Source organism: Elaeis guineensis, chromosome 2 (assembly GCF_000442705.2).
Source record: "Elaeis guineensis isolate ETL-2024a chromosome 2, EG11, whole genome shotgun sequence".
Lineage (NCBI taxonomy): Eukaryota > Viridiplantae > Streptophyta > Magnoliopsida > Arecales > Arecaceae > Elaeis > Elaeis guineensis.
In genome coordinates this window covers 113,459,759-113,479,069 of record NC_025994.2, presented here as the reverse complement: position 1 = coordinate 113,479,069, position 19,311 = coordinate 113,459,759, and the positions used below count along the sequence as shown (strand labels likewise).

Genomic DNA, 19,311 nt, shown 5'->3' with positions numbered 1-19,311 from the left:
GAGGCACGCTTTGTTGAAGTTTTCGCCTTGTTTTGCAAATAACTATTAAAGAAAGTACAATAGCCTATAATTTCTTGAATGTTGAGAAATCAGGCTGTTGACTTCTTGATTTTATTTGTTTATAAGCTTATCATCTGGACTGTCATATTTCTTTTATTGCATGTAACGTATGTTATCACATATTTTAAATGATGAGAGATCAAAGCATTGATATATTAAAGTAATGGATCTCAATCTAATTCCATTATGTGTTCTTTGTAATGATCCAAAGTAGGATTGTGAACTCTTCATTGTTCTCCAAACAAAATTATATTTTATAAATTAATCATCTATTAATTCATGCATTTCATGAAAATAAACTATCAGCGCATGTGATAAATAATGGATTAACAGATCAATCGTTCTCTGCTGGGGAATCTCTTCATAAATCATTCATAAGACCATAACCCAGCAATTCCATAACCCAGCAATTGATTCTTTTGTTTGGCTTTAAAGAACGTTGTGCGAAAGACTGGTTTCTTCACTGAAACGTTTCATCTAAGAACATGCCCAGCCCCAGCTCCATCATTGGTAGCAGATAGAACAAATGTGATTTTTACCGCATCATGTGGAGGAGAAGATATTCATTGCAACGGTGATATCACGTTAAAGTTGTAACAATTTGATCCAAAATCGAAAATCAGTGGCTAGTGTGGGATATCATTTATGGGAATCGATGAAACGTAGGTGTTCGTTGGGTTGTGACAAATTTGACACGGTGTCACTGTTGCAACGAATATTCTCTCATGTGGAGGAGAGGGTCCCCAGCACGCAATCTGTCGGATGGAAATGGAGGGTCTCAATGGCCCCTGGAAATGCCTCGGTGTCATGTAGTTAGTAGTGGTCGAGACCAACTCCAACAAAGCTCGGTTAATTTCATTCTAATAACAGTGAGCCTTCCAAGCAATTTCTAAACTTCCGTTAAGTTTTATTCTCAAAGATTCTACACCATCACACCACAGAAGCCGTCGAGCATATGCTGATGTTCTTATCATCTGGGATTTGGTGTCAGTCATAGTCAAGCAGGGCTGGAGAGGAATCAAAGTCATGACCATATGAGTATCTCTGAGCCAAATGGTGCCAAACAGCTCGAGCATGGGCAATGAATAATAATATGACTGACATCTTGGACGAGCTCCCTCCTGTGTCAGTCTCTGTCTGTTGCCCGGGCCAATTTGACCTGAAGGCTGAGAGTCCGGAACCGACCTCTTCGGCCATTCCGTTCACGGTAACCAGAAATGAGCGGGGCGCAGCGAAAGCTGCCAAATCTTCGAAGGAAACGCTTCGAGGTAAAACATGAAGCCAAGTATTCCTCGTTTCATTTCTTGTCCCTTACCCAGGTACTTGCTACGTCACGGTCGGTGCATAGTTCGTTCCTGTCCCTTCCCACATGCCGACGGCTTCCCCTATGGCCTTGTGCACATAGAGGCCGGCCTACGTCACGGTCGGTGCATAGTTCCTGTCCCTTCCCACATGCCTCGTTTGCCTCCTCGATATATAAGCTCGACGGCTTCCCCTATGGCCTTGTGCACATAGAGGCCGGCCTACGTTGGCTTTTGGAAGGCAATAGAGAATAATAGGAAGACTCCGCGCCCTAGCATGAGTTCTATGTGTCATTCTTTCTGTCCACAAGGGTCTGGCCGAAGGCCTCCCATAGCCACCCGAATTAGTCATCTGACCACCTCCCTCTCTTCGTCTCTAAAAGTAACTCTTTCTACTCTTCTAAGCTCTACGGTCTTTGTGTTTCTTCCTTTCTGAGGTTGATTTTTGTCTAGTTCTCTCCTCGTATCAGCCTTTCTTTAGAGAGCTGCAGGAGGCTCATACGAGAATTGATGTGTCGAAGATCATCAAGAACACCTCGCAGAGGTTCCTAGATGCATTTGTGGACTCCACGTTCCAATTCATCCTTCAGCCCATACTCCCATCTCAGGTAAACTGATGCTGGTTCTTTAAATCAGTTTCATCCATAGTGGAGAGAGACATTTGGTGTCAAATTTAGTTCAGACTAAATGCATTGAATAATGCCATATTCTGTCCCACCATCTGCAAAAAAGATTGCTCCGTCCATATATGACATTCTTTGATGCTGTAAAACTAGGAACTGGAATTGGACCCTGCACCTGCACTATTTAGCATCTTTCTAGATATGCACCGAGTTGGAATATTGGAATCCAACTTCTTTTCTAGCAATTGCCTGGTAGTATCTGTTCACTGAACATAGAACAATCATGAACCGTGACATTCGTGGTTGTAGAGCAACTTTGCACCAGTTGATGAGATTGGAGATGCCGTGAGCATCACCAACATCCAAGGGGAGATTCCAGCTGATTTCCCAGAGGGCGTATATATTAGAAATGGTATGACAATAACTTAACCTTCTCCATCTTCCACATCATGCGCATTTATTCTTTCTCATTTTTTTTTTTTCCCAGCTTGAAACATATAAAGGCATTCAGCCATACATTCATTTGCTAAAACAAAGCATAATGGTTATGGTTGACAATATACAGCCATCTAGTTGGCTTAACCTAATCTATGAAGTATCCCCTCAAAAAAGATTTTTTTTCAAAAAAAAAAATTACCAAGTGGATCGGGTTATATTAGATAATGGGTTGCATTTGGGACCACATTCTTGAGTTGAAGCTAGAGTTGGTTGTGCCCACATCAAACTAGAACAACAGAGGACCCTGTAACAGGAGCAGATATGAAAAACGAATAAATGATTTTCCCACACCAAAAATAAATTTTTGTCCTCTTGCAGTTCTTGTTTCGGACCTAGATACTCCTTTTTTTTTTTTTTTTTTGGTAAAACTATTTTTTTTGGGTAAATCTTCAGACCCACTCCTTTCAATGCCGGTGGTCAATGGTAGATGTAGCAAACAACAATGATAATTCTTTGCACTAAAAGAAAAGAATAAGAATGGTGGTTGGAAGGGGAGATCTACTCCAGTTCCACTTTTTTGGTAGAACTCTAGTTCCAAATTCTAATTGTTCGAGAGTGGATGTGCTATGAAGTGTAGGCCCTCCTTTAAAGCTTGTAACTTTTTAGTGGTCCTTGCGGGCGAACTTTGACCCCACTGCACGACCACTCTATCACAACTTATAAGCAAAGTTTTGAAAAATTAAGATTGATCAATAATAAAATGAAATGAGATCTTGATTCATCTGTTGAGACAAAATATGTCAACATTTTGATAAGGCATCGGTTTGCAGCTTATATTGCAAAAACAAGGTAGCTATATGTTTAAAGATAATAATATTTATTTATTTGTTAGAAATAATTTAGAATGATAATTAGATATTAAAAAAAAAATTGTGAATTCTATAAGATTTGTAGATTGGATCGTCTATTTAAGTATGATCCTCTAGCAACTAAACTATGTTCAACCTAAATTTTATAGGAAGAAAAAAAAATATATCTCCATAAAGTTCAGAGACTAAGATCTGCATCAGATTTTGTCAAATTTTTAGAAAATGAAAGCTAGATAGGCTAACATGCTCAATTTCTATAGAATTTTCAATTCAATCATGCAAAAATATCCCCCTTTAATTGATATTTTCGAGATGTATGGGTCTGTATCACTCAAGACAATTAAGATCCAGGTATTAAATAAACGTAGCATATCGATGGATGAGATTTTGGACATGTATGGGTCTGTATCACTCAAGACAATTAAGATCCAGGTATTAAATAAATCTAGCATATCAATGATGCCCAAATTTACATCTCTATTGGTCCGGAAGAGTCAGCTGGATTTTTTCATTTCTTGGGCTTGGGCTGGGCCCAGGTTCGAACCCACTGTTCGGCGCGCTGCTGTCGACGGAGTCGCTGTTCGGGAGGTCGAGCAACGTCTGGGTAGAGGGGGAGGGCATGCTCCACGCCCTCTCCTTCGCCAAGGACGCGGCCGGCCAGTGGACCCTCTCGTACAAGAACCGATACGTCCAGTCCGAGACCTTCAAGCTAGAGAAGGAGCGCAATAAGCCCTGCTTCCTCCCCACCATCGAAGGCGATTCCCTCTCCATCTTGGCCGCCTACGTTTTAAACCAGGTATATGATGTCATTCCCTTCTCTCCTTGCAGTCTAGATGTTTGATCTAATTCCCATAAGACCGCCCGCTTGTATCATTGTATCATATCCAGATAGGTGATTTATGTTTTCTTCTGAAGGATTTATTGATTTCTAAAGTTTGCCCTTTCTTTTTCTTTTTTCAGAATAGTCCTTCACAGCTCTTAATTTGTGTATTAAGTAGTCAACTTTTTAAATTTATATCATTTGCAAATACTTTAGGGACTAGCGTACATATTCAAAACAATTTAGGGAGTGATAAGCAACTCATCAAGGAGACTTAGGGGTGCTTGGTTGGGGAGAGTGGGGGGTATGGAATCGGAATGGGTGACTCCTATTCTAATTGTTTGGTTGGAAGGAGTTACAGTCCGATTCCGATTTCGATTCCGACTCCGGGGTGAAATGGGACGGCCCAATCTATATAGAACTCAAGAGGTGCTTGATTCGTGACCGGAATTGAAATAGGAATCTGAATAGGAATCGGAATGGCCAAATCTCCCGAAGCACTTGGTTCGTAATCGAAATCAGAATCGGAATGAAAATTTGAATCCATAGAAAAAAGTGGGGATTGAGTTTTAGATAGATTGAGCCATTCTCATTCACTTCAGAATCGGAATCAGAATGGGACTCCTCCCAATTAAATGGTTGGAATAGGAGTCATCCATTCCCATTCCAATTCCGAACCCCCACTACTCCCAATCAAGCACCCCCTCAATTTCTACTCTCCTCTATGGATTCAAATTTTCATTTCGATTTCGGTCATAAACCAAGCACTTCATAGGATTTGGTAATTCCGATTACGATTCTAAGCCATTCTGATTTCAATTCCGATTCTGATCGCGAACCAAGCACTCCCTTAGATTAACTCTAGAGCAAGTATTCTGCAATTATCCACTTTACCTGCACTCAACTAGACCATAGGGACTGATGCAGTGGATTACAAATTTATATTTGTTTGTTGACTATTATGTAACTTTAGACAATTGATGCAAATAAAATATATTTGAGGGACTAAAATTCTATTTCAACTCATTTATTTTGGCAGCTGAGGTTTGGGAAAATAAACAAATACATCAGCAACACCAATGTGTTTGAGCACGCAGGGAGAGTCTTCTCAAATGCCGAGAATCACATACCGCACGAGATTGATATATATAGTCTTGAGACATATGGAATCTGGGATTTTGATGGAACTTGGGATCGGCCTTTCACTACCCATCCAGAGGTGATTCAAATGTATAGCAAGTTTAGTGTTCTTAATTTCTGAATGCGTTATCTGATCCGCAAAGTTTACCGACCAAGCATGCAGAGAGCTCCAGGATCTGGAGAGCTTGTCATTTTTGGAATTGATGCGAAGAAACCTTTCTTTGTGCTTGGAGTCCTATCAGGTTTTTCAAGCATTACTATTATCAAGTTGTATCAAAGATATTGGTTTGAATAAAAAATTAAGATTCTACAATAACACCAGCAAACTGAAAGCCTGCTTCATCTTGTAATATTTTATGTCAATATTTCTGATCTTACCATTTACTTCCAGCTGATGGGAAAAAACTAATGCATAAGGTTGACCTCAAGCTGGCGAGGAGCACCTTTTGCCATGACATAGGAGTTACCAAAATGTAAGACAATTTTTGTAATCTTCACCACCTCTTTACTTTGGTTAATACAAGGCTCCTGTTGATACAGGACCTTGAGGTTGGGGGATTTTATCAGTCCTAATAAGCTGTGGAAGGTACATGTCATTAAGGCCTGACTCCTTCTCTATCAGCTTAAGCTTCTGAACTCTTGCTGTTTCTACACTCTAGGCTGTTGTCTTTGTTATTTAGTTGTGGCAGTGATTATCAATTTGGCATGACTGATATCCTTATGCTACTAGGGAAGTTATCTGACTGAGAAGTTAATAGCTAATAATATTTGGGTCTGTATCATTATATTTTTGCTTTCAGGTACAACATAATCCTGGACATGCCACTTATTGTTGATCTTAATAGACTTGTCAGAGGTGGTCCGTAAGTATCAATGGAAATTTATTTTTCGATTAGGAGTGAGCTTTTTTTTTAAAAAAAAAAATATGCTGATTATTCTTGGTAAACTGGTAGGTTGATGAAGTTTGAGAAGGAAAGTTATGCAAGAATTGGGGTGATGCCCCGTTATGGAGATGCAGATTCAGTTAAATGGTTTGAGGTGGATCCATATTGTACTTTCCACATTGTCAATTGCTTTGAGACTGGTGATGAGGTAAATGTTATGAGCAGAAGCCCTTTTATTGCTTGATTACCCTTTGGTTTCTTCTTCATTATGAATGTTCTGTAAATGTTGGTTACTTGCGAATGTATATTTCCTTCACAGATGTTCCTCATCTTATTATGCTAACAAAAATGAAGGAGTAACTAAGAATGCTTATTATTTCTTAGGGACATGTGGCAAATAAAATAACAATGTTTTTCTTAAAGATGGCACTGAAGTTGACAAAATCAATAAGAATAAAACTCGTTTTCCTTTTTTTTTCCTCTTTTATTTTTTAAAGATAATTGATGGTAACCAAAAAAATAGATTTTGTTTAATACTATAAGGAAACATTGACATCATTATCAAATGTTTATTGTGGCTGAAGCAGGTGGTTGTAATGGGTTGTCGAGCACCGGAATCAATCATCCCTGGCCCAGACCTGGGAATTGATAAATACCAGTGGTTTTCTAAAGGATTCAAGCCCATGACCAAAAAAGCAAAATGTGCTGACAATATTTTTGAAGAAGGGTACCTCTACTCGCGTATGTATGAATGGAGGCTAAACATGAAAACAGGGGGTGTCACTGGGAGATATCTAACAGGAACGGATTTCTCAATAGACTTTCCCACAATCAATGACCATTTCATTGGGTTGTATAATAAATATGCTTATGCGCAAGTTGTGGACTCTCCAGCAAGTTCAATCTGTGGTAATGCGACATTTATAAATGAAAGTTTCTCTGCAACATGTCTCAAAAAAAAAAAAAAAAGCATGCATATATCACATACATGCACCTAAACATGTATATGCCTGATGTTTATATCTGCATTTTGTAGCTCTGCCCAAATATGGAAGTCTGGCAAAGTTTTATCTTGAAGAACAAGTTAACGGCATTACTGAGGTAAAGATTTTCCCATCTTCTCGAGATATAGGCTGTGTCAATCCAAATTTCAAAAACTTGTTTGGAGATGCATTTTACTCTATTGCTTAAATTCTGGATCAGCTGGAGAAACACTATGAACACCTGGTTAAGGTAGAGCACCACCAGCTTGGCAGAAATCAGTTCTGTTCAGGAGCAGCATTTGTCTCAAAACGAGGTGATTGTGATGAAGATGATGGTTGGATAGTTTCTTTTGTGCACAATGAAGATACAAATGCATCTCAGGTAAGTTCAACGACTTGAACTCCACATGGTTGGACTTAGTTGTTGACTCATTTCTATCTAACGAAACCCTCCAAAAAGGTTTTTCTAACAAATTAACTATGTATGTGCTGCTAGTTTCTAATTAATGGCATGAGGCATTAAAGCAAAAGAATAGAGAAACTGAAAATAAGGGCTGCTGTTTGATTCTATAATATTACCTTGAAGAGTTCCTCCCTGACAATATAGCTTGCTTATAGAACACAACAATAGAAATCCAGCTTCCTACTTCAAGGCAACACAGAAGACTCCACCCTCTGATATCTTGAGGGATTTAGATTGACTATAAAGGGAGGGTATTAACCAATGAATAAAACCAGCATATTACTCCAAATCATCATCAAGTTACAATTTATAAGAACTGGGTACTGAACTGCAAACTGGGCTATATAGCCCAGTGGTTGCATCGTTCCTCCATGTAGGAGGACGTTCTGGAGGTGTTACTCCCAAGTATTCGACCCAGGTATTCTAATAGGTGGTGCTCCCACCACCGTTCTCTGAAAAAGAAGAAAGAAGAAGTCATATTATGTGCTCCTTTGCTTTAAAAGAATTCCTGTATTATGCAGTTAAATTATACATAATGTTCCTTAGCATTTGACTACAGTTACCACAACAGCTTCTTTTTATTTGCAAAAACCCTATGGAAACCTTCAACTCTGTCATCATCAGGGGACACTTTGTGCTCTTTAAGTTCTTTCATTGAAAGTAACTTCATGAATTCCCTAATCAAAGATGTGCTCCTGGTAATCTGTAATTCCATCCATTTCCAGGGTGCTTGTTTGGATTTGTAGGAAAACTTTTCTTCTGGTCTTGATAGTTTCACAAAGATCGATAGTCAATGATTTATAAATCAGGATATGAGGCTTAAATCAACTTCTTAGTCTTATGAATGAGGTTTGGTTTTTTGCAGGTCTACATAATTGACACTAAAAGTTTTGAGAGTGACCCTATTGTGAAAATAACTTTGCCACAAAGGGTGCCTTATGGATTCCATGGAACTTTCATATCCAGATCAACTCAATGTTGATACATATGTATGGTGAAGGTTGTTTTATCATGGCCAATGTTTGCTAGTTCATGTGTAAGCAAACAAACGCAGGTTTATGAAACCTTTGTATGTGAGACAACGTGCACAACAACTGTTTCTTTTTCCAACTGTGAAAGATAACTCGAATTCCATAAATGATAACGAAGAGCTTTGGTGCTTAAGTTACTTCGCTTGTCTACAACTGATTATCAAGAATTACGGCTTTTTGCTGTACTGTGTATGCAATCCTATTTTGCTTATTTGTGTTGTATGAACTGAAAAGAGTACTTAAATGATTTTTCAGTAGGAATGATGTTGTTTTATAGTTCTCCATCATATTGCTTTATTCTTCTTGTATTCTCTCTTTATTCAATTAATTGATCTAGCTTACCGGTAAATATATTGTTGATGCTGCAATACAGTAATTCAGAAGCTTGAAACAGGATGAAGATGATGCCAACTAAGATTTTTTAGTTCTTTCATAAATCATCATCTTCACTAGCACCTAGTATCACTAAGATAATATATTTATAGTCTGAGTAATATCAGGATGCCCTAAGCCCATAAACAACAAAGACAGAACATCTATAACAATAGCGGAAATGCAAATTGTGGATGTCTCTAGACCCAGCGTAGCCTTAACATCATAACATGACTCATGAATTTAGTAAATGCATTGGCTAAAATTAATATGAAATCAATAAAATGGTCCAATGTCATCGTTGCAGAAAGGAAAAAAAAAAACAAAAAAGAAAAAGGAAAAGAAAAGAAAAGAAAAACAAAGAGAAAATAAAGAGAAGTTAGTTGTTTATATCCGGGCTGATCATGCTTGCACTTTTGGAAATCCATTAGGTCTGAGAGCTTTCACATTAATGATTTTTCCTCACTAAGAAGCCTTGTTTGGCATGGATGGTAGATATTTCATGATTTTTATCATAAGCAATTAATCATGGAGTTTAGATGGCAATTCCTCCCTCCCTGAAGTGCTTGATAATTCATGATCTATACGCAATGGTGGTTTCCAACTTAATTGTGTTACAGGGGCCTTTAACTAGTTTTCGAAATATAGTATATCTAAATTCAACCTTTAATTTATATTTTCAGGGCAGATTGTCTAAAGTATAATAAGTGTGTAACTAGTGAATTGGGTGATGCCCTAGCAGTCACACCTCTCTACTCGTTAGAAGATATTCTGGTGATAAAATTTTTCACTTTTAGCAGAGCAAAAAAAGTAAAGTGACCGTTAGCCATTGTCATCTTGTGTACTAATTTTGATGCTCGGAAAGTGAAAGAAAGTAACCAAAAACCTCGCAAATCTTAGCAATTAATTTGACAATCAAGGCATCCATGTTCACATATTAGTGTCTTCTTTCAGCATCGAAACAAAGGTTTTCAGCGTTCCTGTCTTTTCAGCTATTGATCATGTCAAAAGATAAATCTCCATTTGTTCCACTCTAACCCAACATTTTTAAAATTCTTGAAAGCTCAACCTCATGTCACCTTTGTTTTCTGAGCCTAGAGATTTGCAATTTAGCCTCATATAATATAACAATGAAGAATTTTGAAGTCCTTGTATGTATGGCCTACAAAAGCCAAGCAGTCCAAATGGCTGTCATACGTGAGAAACTCGTGCTGGATCAGTAAATACTACCATATGCCTTGCCTCCCTTGAGACAGATCCATCTTCTATAACGCCAAAAGGCTGTTCATATGATTAAAAAACTCGAATCTTGCAAGCTCAATAATTAATGGTCAACCAAAACCTTATTATATTTTGACAGTAAGATCACCCACACCTAAATAGCTAGCAGGTTATATGCAAGTGGATACGTATAATTCTGGTCCAATATAGCCAAACTTTTTAGCCCTTTTTTTTGGCTGGGATCTTGAACCCAAGCCTCCAAATTGTCCGAATCTGGAATCGACTTGACGTACCTAAAATCGAATAGCTAAATGGACAGAATTCTGGAACAAGATACAGACATGGATTGGACTTCTTCACTGGACCATACCCTAAAAGGCTTCATGACTTCTTTTCCCTTTACTCTCCTTTTCTTGTTTGCAAATAAATACTGCTTGGTCCACTTGAATAGAGTAGAGGATATTCCACGTAGACGATGGTGGGCCTAGGCATTGACAGCCATCCAATGTCAGTTATCATGTACAGTTTATTGCATGTAATCTGGGCGCAAATGGAGCTCAGTGGGGAACAAGGAAATTTATGAGACGCATTCGTTGGCTCAACCAATTTCATTGACTATCTGGAAATTTATAAGATAGATATGACATCCGTTGAAAGCTTCACCGTATGGCTCTGCATTTAGGTCAGTGAAGATAGGAAGGACATCATACATTTTTGGATTAATCTGAGATGGCCAAACCCAGCAGCAGAGTCTTTAAGTTCAGGTCCGGATCAAGTCACTTGCCGTCATAGGTGACGAGGGACAAGGAGAGAGAGGTCTTAAATTATAAAATCTCTGTTCTCCTCCGTATTCGTGCTTTAAGAACTATTATCCAATTAGCTATTATTATCCTTCAAAGTTATTCTCCCACCTACTCTGGGTTAGACATATGGATCCTACTTTACTATTCTTGGTTTCCAGTCCTTTCAAAGTAGTATAGCTCTTTGATATAATAAGTTTTATAATAAATTTTGATTTTTTTTACTCGTCATCTCAGATGTTCTCCCTTTTCTTTTGGAATAAGTAGGACAATCTACCTAATTCATTATAAAAGGTTACATTGACTTGATAATATATGCATGCATCGCCATCTTCACAACACTATATTATGCTTTAGAGCCTTTTTTTTAAAATTTTAGTCCGGCATTAGAATACATTTAGGGAATATCCGGATTTATTTAGAATGAGCACATCATTCATTTACTTGTATTATTTCCTAAAGTTTCAAAAAATAAATACGAAACTGAATGACGCATCACCATTCTGACTTCCCTTTTATTTTTGGACATTCCATGGGGGAAAGAAGACCTAGAAACAAAATTTAAGATATCTTTAAAACTGGCTTAACCACAGCAGTTTCACATAAACAAGTGAGTGATGCATTCTTGCAAGCATCAACATCACAGTGCCAAACCATCAAAATAAGTATCATATTCTATTAAATCATTAGGTCAAAACCCATTATTTTTTTCCTCAATTCCACCTCTCCTCCACCGGATTCTCCATCTCAAAAAGGTTTCAATACTCATGCAAGTAGCCTTGTGGGTGCACTATTTTAAAATTTCCAAACCTTCAGTCGATGCATTATCTCTCTCCTCTCTGAAATTTTCCAATTTAATAAAATCAACCACTGTTCTTGTACAGCAATTAAGAATCTTTCTCCCCTCACTGATTACCTATATCATTTATCAAATCATGTACAGCTTGATTCCTTCTTTTCTTCCTTTCTTTAAACCTTAAACAAATCACAATAAAACGAGCCACATACAGAGATATTAGATGCGGCACTGGAGCACGCCACAGGGAACACCTAGAACAAACCAAAACGAAGACCAGCCAGAACGAAGCCATCTCCCTGCCGGGCCCCGCCACCTCAACCCCATATATAACCTCCAACTCCCTCCAAAGTCCCGAAAGATTACAAAACAAAGGACACCGTTCTCCACCCTCCCCACCGCCCAAAAAACCACCACCCATGCTCTCCGGCCACCCTTAATTCTCCCAAGTTCCACTCCCAATGCCTCCTCCCTCCAATCCCTCCCTCCTCCTCCTCGTCTTCTTATCGATCTGGGCACTCGGCGCCGCCCAGATGAACCAGCCGGACTCCCAGGGGATGACGGTGTCGTTCCGGCCGAGCGTCGCCATCGTCATCGGAGTCTTCTCCCTCATGTTCTCTCTCACCTTTCTTCTTCTCGTGTATGCAAAATTCTGCCACACCGCCGCCTCCGAGCTCTTCTCCTCCGACACCGCCGGCGTCGACCGGCCCAACGGTAATATTTTGTTCAACCACAACCGCTTCTCCGGCATCGACAGGACGGTCATCGAGTCGCTGCCCTTATTCCGCTTCTCCTCCCTCCGCGGCGCCCGCGACGGCCTCGAGTGCGCGGTCTGCCTCTCGAGATTCGACGACACGGAGCTCCTCCGGCTGCTGCCCCAGTGCAAGCACGCGTTCCACCTCGGCTGCGTGGACCGCTGGCTGGAGGCCCACTCCAGCTGCCCCCTCTGCCGCCGCAAGGTCTCCGTCGAGGACGCCACCCTCTTCAAGTACTCCACCAGCTCCAGATTCTTGTTCCCCTCCTCCCGGAGAGAAGATCCGGGCAGAGACCTGGAGCTCGAGCTCTTCGTCGAGAGGGAGCCCGGCGACAACAGCGGCCGCCACGGCTCCTCGAGATTCAGTATCGGAAGCAGCTTCCGGAAGATCGAACGGAAGGAGAAGGAGAAGCTGAATTTGCCGATTTTGGAAGAAAGGAATGATGACGGGGGAGAATTCTACCACAAGTTCAAGCATCGAATTATAGTATCGGACGTGGTGTTCAAGAGCAGATGGAGCGATGTGAATTCCTCGGATTTCATCTCTCTCAACACCGACATGCTGAGCTTGGCTTCCAGCAGGAGGTTCTCGGCTCTGGATTCGGATGCGAATCCCCATTTCGAATCGATTCCGAGAGAGAAGCGTTCCGTGGATCAGAGCGTGTGGAAGATTAAGGAGGAGATGGAGAAGAAGAGGCTGCTGGAGAGCAAGGCCAGCCAGATGAACCGGGGCCAGCCGGTGGCCGTCGGTTCGGCATCGCACGGTGAGGGGAATTCGGGGAGTGCTGGATCGAGGCCTCTGGTTTCGCCCGGGAATAATAGATCCATGTCGGAGATCACAATCTTGTCGAGATTTAGGGCGGTCGGAGAGCCGAGTGGGGCCCAGGAGGAGGACGTGAGGAGGCTTTGGCTGCCGATTGCGAGACGGACGGTGCAGTGGTTCGCTGGAAGAGAGAGGATGTCGCAGTCGCCGGGCAGTAGAGAGGTGACAAATGTTTGAGGATTTGCCCAAATAGAGGCCGGAAAGCAGGAGATCTTATCGATGGAGGTGGTTAATCTTGAATTCATTTAGCCAAGAGAGAAAGGAATGTGTTTTTCATTGGATTCCTCCTCTGGTTTTAGAGAAGCAAAAAGAAGAGAGATCACTGAAACTTGATTCATACTATTGTATAATCCTTGGTTTGTTGCTTGTCCGCAAGAAAAATTTTAATTTTAAAAAAAAAAGAAGTAAAAGAAAGAATTGCATGCCGCGATTGGATCTTAATTTCTTTTGTCCGCAATGTGGAAGGTTTATTTTTTTAAAAAATGGTGGGTTTTGCAACAAATTATCTCAAAGAAACAAAACAAAATTACTAAGATCAAGTATCCAAATTATCTCCAAGAAACAAAACAAAATTACTAAGACCAAGTATCTACGTAATGACTCGAGTTTGACCTGAAGCCTATTTAAATTAATGGAGAATTTACATATTTATTGTCGGACAATCACTTTCAGGTTGCATTAAAGTTCTCCGTGTCAGTTAATAAGAATATTGTAGGTACATGGCAAATTCCTTGATTGCTTGGATAATTGTAATTTGTGATTTGTAATGCATCCCAAATATAGTCCAACTATTTGTATATATCATCGTTGCTGCCGCAAGATATTTTTTAGGTTGCATTTGGTAGCTGACAATCCATTCAGATTGCTGGTAATTTAATATGGTAATCTGGATTACTGTATTTGATATGTTTTTTGGATGGTAATTTAAATTGCTTTGAAGAAGAGTGATTATCCAGATAACCACTTCTTTAACAATATTATAATAAAAATTTTGAATAAAATTATTCCTCAAAAAATCACACAAAATCTATTGTTCAACTCTCCCTCCTCTACGTGTGCCCCCGGCCTGTGGCTCTTCTATCTCCCTTTACCAACTTGCGGCTCCTCCGCCCTTGTCCCCCATCACCTCTAGTGGCTTCTCCACGTCCGTCCCCACCACTCTTATGGCTCCACATGCACCCGCCTCCTCCCCACCCCTCAGTACCTGCGGTTCTCTACACCCTTTGGTCCGATATTTTTCTGCACTGCCACCACCACCACCACATTCGTATTACTCCCGCTACTTCTCAACAAGAAAAAAAAAAGTATTTGGATAAAATTATTGGAGATGTTTTGAAAATTTGATTTCACATTATTGATAATCTGATTGTCATACTTAACTTGTCAATCAAAATTTTTAATAATTTTATCACAACATTATCTGTGTACTAAACATAACAACTAACATTACTGATAATTTGATGGTAACAATCTATCCTGAAGGCAATGCTCATTATCTTCTAAAATTGCTTGGCGATACACCAAACACAACTTGAGTTATACCATGGATGCAATATACTGAGGTGAAGGTGATATCTGGCACCATTATGTAATTTTTGTTCTTAGCAATTTCAAATTTAGTAGTATCTTATAAGCATTTAAATAAATAATTATATAAAATTATTAAAAAGTGAAATAAAATGCCTAATTGTTGGAGCCTAAAATATAATAAAAATAATGAATGATGAGTAATACTCATAGAAGAGCCACGTCGGAAGAGTCCATGCATAGGGAAAAAATAAAAAAGCAATCAAAAAAGCGAGTGAAAATATGTGGAAGCATCAGATTATTGCGATGAAAGCATGATTAAATTAGAAAAGATAAAACCGAAAATGACTAAAAAAAATGAGAAGTGCCACGTACTTAACCTGAAAATCAGTAACAAAAAATTTATTTAAAATGGTTTATACGTGTCTTTACTAGTCTTAGTCAATCTAATGAAAAGTCTATCAACATTATAATAGCGGACCGAAAAATATAGCTTGGATGGGACAACTAAAATGATGCCACTTGGAGCACTTTTGATTGGAACTTGACAATAAACAAGAGCACTTTCATTCCTGAATATATGGGATAAGATTAGTTATCTATTTTTTACAGAACTTCCTCGGATATCACTCATCCATCTGTTTTTTTTCTTCCCCTTGAAATGTGCTTCAAATGGAAGCTACTCATTACGTGTAGTGCATCATCCACTAAACATACATCATGTTCTTGTTTAGCATCTGTCCACATTCAATCATCAACCTGGAATTCAGAATATGTAAACACAAGATATGAGTTGAAAGTGATTTCTTAGTTTTAAAAAAAAGCAGAAAAGAATATATGCACTAAATAATGGTTTGGGTGACCATAAAAACATTTCTATGTAAGACATCAGAACCTGAGCTTTATACGTGTTGGACCCATTCAAAGATGGATAAGGCTATGTTTGGTTTTAGAGGTATTTGGCATTTACCCGCATGTGTGTGTGAATATATACACTCGCATTAATGGCAAGCAAACCAGGATCGTCTAGATTTGAGCGACCTCTGGTCACATGAGACTGGATGCTGGGATTAAATGGATGTCTCATATTGCCCCAACACATATTGATCTTCCTACAAAATTTGTTCATTTCTTTGAAGAGTGAGACACCAAATATCTAGTTCATTTACATTGAAGGATGGTTCCACGCCTGTCAATTTGTACAAGAGAATCTGTACAAATTAACCATCTCAATTTTGTTTTCAGTCAAAAAAAACAAACCCAATGTAAGATAAACTTCAATGGTAAATCCAACTGTAAGATAAACTTAAAAAAAAAAAAAAAAAAAGGACACAAACCCAATGGTTGAGGCATCCCTCACTCAACAATTGGGGAGAGATTATCATTCTTAGAAAAGGGGGGGAAAAAAATGTGCCCATTCAAGAGATATATCACCAAATCCCACAGTTTTTGAACCATCCATCACGTGTGGCTAATCAAATGGGAACAATTTTTTGGGTTGCTCCATAAAATATTTCTCCAAATTTTTTGCATATTTTATTTTCCGATTCATATGGATTCATCTTTACTGCATTGATATAATAACTTCAATTTGGACCTCAAAAAAAAGATATAATAACTTCAATTTTATCAAAAAAAAAGACAAAAAAAAAAAATCATCCATCAGATGCACCTCTCTTGCCATGTTTATTTTGATCCCTCTCCCTCACCTTTCACGTGTACTCTGCCTGTTTGTTTTTGTTTTTTTGTTTTTTTTTCCTTTTGTTTATTAGTTCAAAAAATTCGTAGTATTTTACTCTGTGCTTATCTGAAGCAGTTACGTATAGGTTAAAAAGGTGTATCCTTTCTGTCATTTTTATTTTAAGGGGAGCATGGTTGGCGTAATCGATGAGAATAGCTTTGTTGTCAGATTGCGGAGGAATCCACCAAACCAGCTTAGCGCACAATCAACTCCTCCTTTCTGGACCTCAGCCTGCACCTCTCATCATACTTCCATTTTTTTAATTCTTCTCTCGCTTACCTGATCTCAATACTGCTTTATCTGGTATATTTAAGAGGTGTTTAATTCGTAACCAAAATCAAAATGAGAATAAGAATCGAAATGGCTCGGAATCAAAATGAGAATGATCAAATCTTTCTAAGTGTTTGGTTCGTGATCGAAACCGGAATCGAAATTAGAATGAAAAATTAAATTCATAGAAGAAAGTAGGGATTGAGTTCTATATAGATTGACCCATTCTCATTCCATCCCAGAATCAGAATCGGAATAGGACTCCTACCTACCAAACGGTTGGAATGAAAGTCATCCATTCCGATTCCGATTTCAGATCCTATTTTCTCCAACTAAACATCTTCTTATATTCTTTGTTAGTTGCAACTTCAGGAGCCAAAAATGCTCTCCTGCTCTCCATGAAGGGCTGAGCTTTCAAACCGCTTGCCTGAGGACAAACAGACGGAGGACAAATCAGTTTTGAACCTACTTGCTAAATTATGGGTCAGCTTATTATCTTAAGAACATAGAAGGTTAGTAAAGGTTCAAATCTCAGCTACACCAGTTAATATAACCAATGGTTCGCATTCGCAAGCAGTGTGTCTTTGGCGTGATATATTCACTTGATTGTAAGGGCTTGTGCAATTAATGAACGAACCTAATTGAGTCTAAGAGATCAGCTTAACATGCTTTCTAATTGAGGTTGAGAATTATCTGTCTTGGTTCATGTCCAGCTCATTTAATTTTAATGCCAAAGTTGTTCTTGAGAATAGTTAAATGTGAATGCACAGGCACAGGCTAATTCTTGCTCAGCGAGAGTCACCCTAAATTAGACAAGCTGTTTAATGACCAGCAACCTAATCAATTAGCACTGCATACATGTGCACATACATATATCCATAGATGTATAGACAGATACAAAGACATTTATGCATACACACAACCTATGCTAACACTTATCAAATTTTAGCATAGGTCATGATGTGACAATAAACGATTAAGGTGATGTGGTGTGATTGGATTTATCCAGTTCATGTTCTATACGGCGACCTAGACTTATTTAGAGATTCTCCAAGACATTTTGATTAGGACATCTTAGTGATCTAAAAACTAGAATGAGCAAACTAAAAGTAGCTGATCTCCAGAGCTAAAGCCTTTCATATTAACTCGACAGCTAGTCAGCTTGGCAGCCAACTTGAGCTGAGTAGAACTTTCTCGCAACAAAGGCAGTCTGACGCTTTTGTTCAAATGCGCATGAGGTCCTAACAATTCCTTCACATACCAAGTGATTACAGCACACTCCTAAAATATTATGCCATTTCAACGGGTTATTATAGTATGATTTTGAATTTGTTAGGATACAATTCGCAAAAAATTAGAGATTCCAACTATAAATAATCCTGGAGACCATTCCTAAAAGATAAGAATAATTGCTATTATTGTGGGCAGGCTGCGGGAGACCTGCTTTAATAGTCCCGTATCGGATAAACTCTGGTGTGTCATGTGCTTAAGTGGGATACGAGCACGTATTCCCTCACGAGACGCCTTTTGCCTTCCGACCGAAGGACAAACCCGTGAGGGGCGGCGCTGTGGTTCTCTGTAATGGGTACACGCCGTCTCAGAGTGGACAATACTTCGTGGGATCCGAGACGGCTGACTCCGATGACTCTTGACACACTAATGCATCAGCTATACTACCTAATACCAACTACTGAATCACCCGATCGAGTATTTTTCTTCTTCTTCCTTGCTTCCTATCAAAAACTCTCTTTGACTTAAATATCGAAGGGGCCGGTTAGAATTAATTCAGCGAGCCTTCTAACCTTCTCCTAATGTCTCACAACCCCACAGAAGTTGCTCCTATCATCGTTCGGAGATTGGCAGCAACAGCTCATATCATACCGTTGTTCTTGCAAGGGTACTGCTGTCATTTACCATAGCATGGGAGAAACCAGAGAGATCATGTGAATCCAGATGGATCATTGTGATATTCTTGTATATGTATATAGCACCTTCTTGACTTTGGATTAAATTAGGGCACCTGTCTGTCTGTGATTATTGGGCACTAAACCGATGTTTGTTCAGTGTCTATACATGATTTTGACCCGAACGAGGCAGATTTGGCATAACTCCTAGCTGTCAATGTGAGCAATTTATATGTTTTTTTGTGCAATTAGAGCTGTCATTATTAAGGTAGTCGGTTTACTGATGCTCCTCTAACGTGACGCTGTTAGGATCGCCACCAAAATGATTGACCTGTTTTTGATGCAAAGGCGTTAGAGTTTTTGTGCCCGACGAGAGATTTCAGCAGGCCTGCGCCTAAAATTTGGTTTGCATGTTTTAGGCGCGGACTGCCTGAAACTTTTTTCCTTTTTTGGGCGCCGGTGAAGCTAGGCCTCTTTTTTTTTTTTTGTGG

The 19,311-nt window shown here is 39.2% G+C and overlaps 2 protein-coding genes across 2 annotated transcripts; both read left to right on the top strand.

Annotated features, from left to right (window-relative positions):
- The first annotated feature begins 1,561 nt into the window (after positions 1-1,561).
- On the top strand, positions 1,562-8,899 carry LOC105042989 (carotenoid 9,10(9',10')-cleavage dioxygenase 1). Its single transcript, XM_019849877.3, has 13 exons — positions 1,562-1,743; positions 1,832-1,969; positions 2,294-2,396; positions 3,828-4,087; positions 5,151-5,330; positions 5,415-5,493; positions 5,643-5,724; positions 6,052-6,114; positions 6,205-6,343; positions 6,723-7,044; positions 7,172-7,236; positions 7,339-7,500; positions 8,447-8,899. The coding sequence occupies exons 1-13, from the start codon at positions 1,639-1,641 to the stop codon at positions 8,561-8,563; spliced, it is 1,815 nt and encodes a 604-aa protein (XP_019705436.1). The 5' UTR covers positions 1,562-1,638; the 3' UTR covers positions 8,564-8,899.
- Positions 8,900-12,042: 3,143 nt separating this feature from the next.
- Positions 12,043-13,819, top strand: LOC105042278 (E3 ubiquitin-protein ligase ATL42). The gene has a single exon (XM_010919417.4). It carries the CDS (start codon positions 12,263-12,265, stop codon positions 13,553-13,555), a length of 1,293 nt encoding a protein of 430 aa, XP_010917719.1. The 5' UTR covers positions 12,043-12,262; the 3' UTR covers positions 13,556-13,819.
- Positions 13,820-19,311: the final 5,492 nt, after the last annotated feature.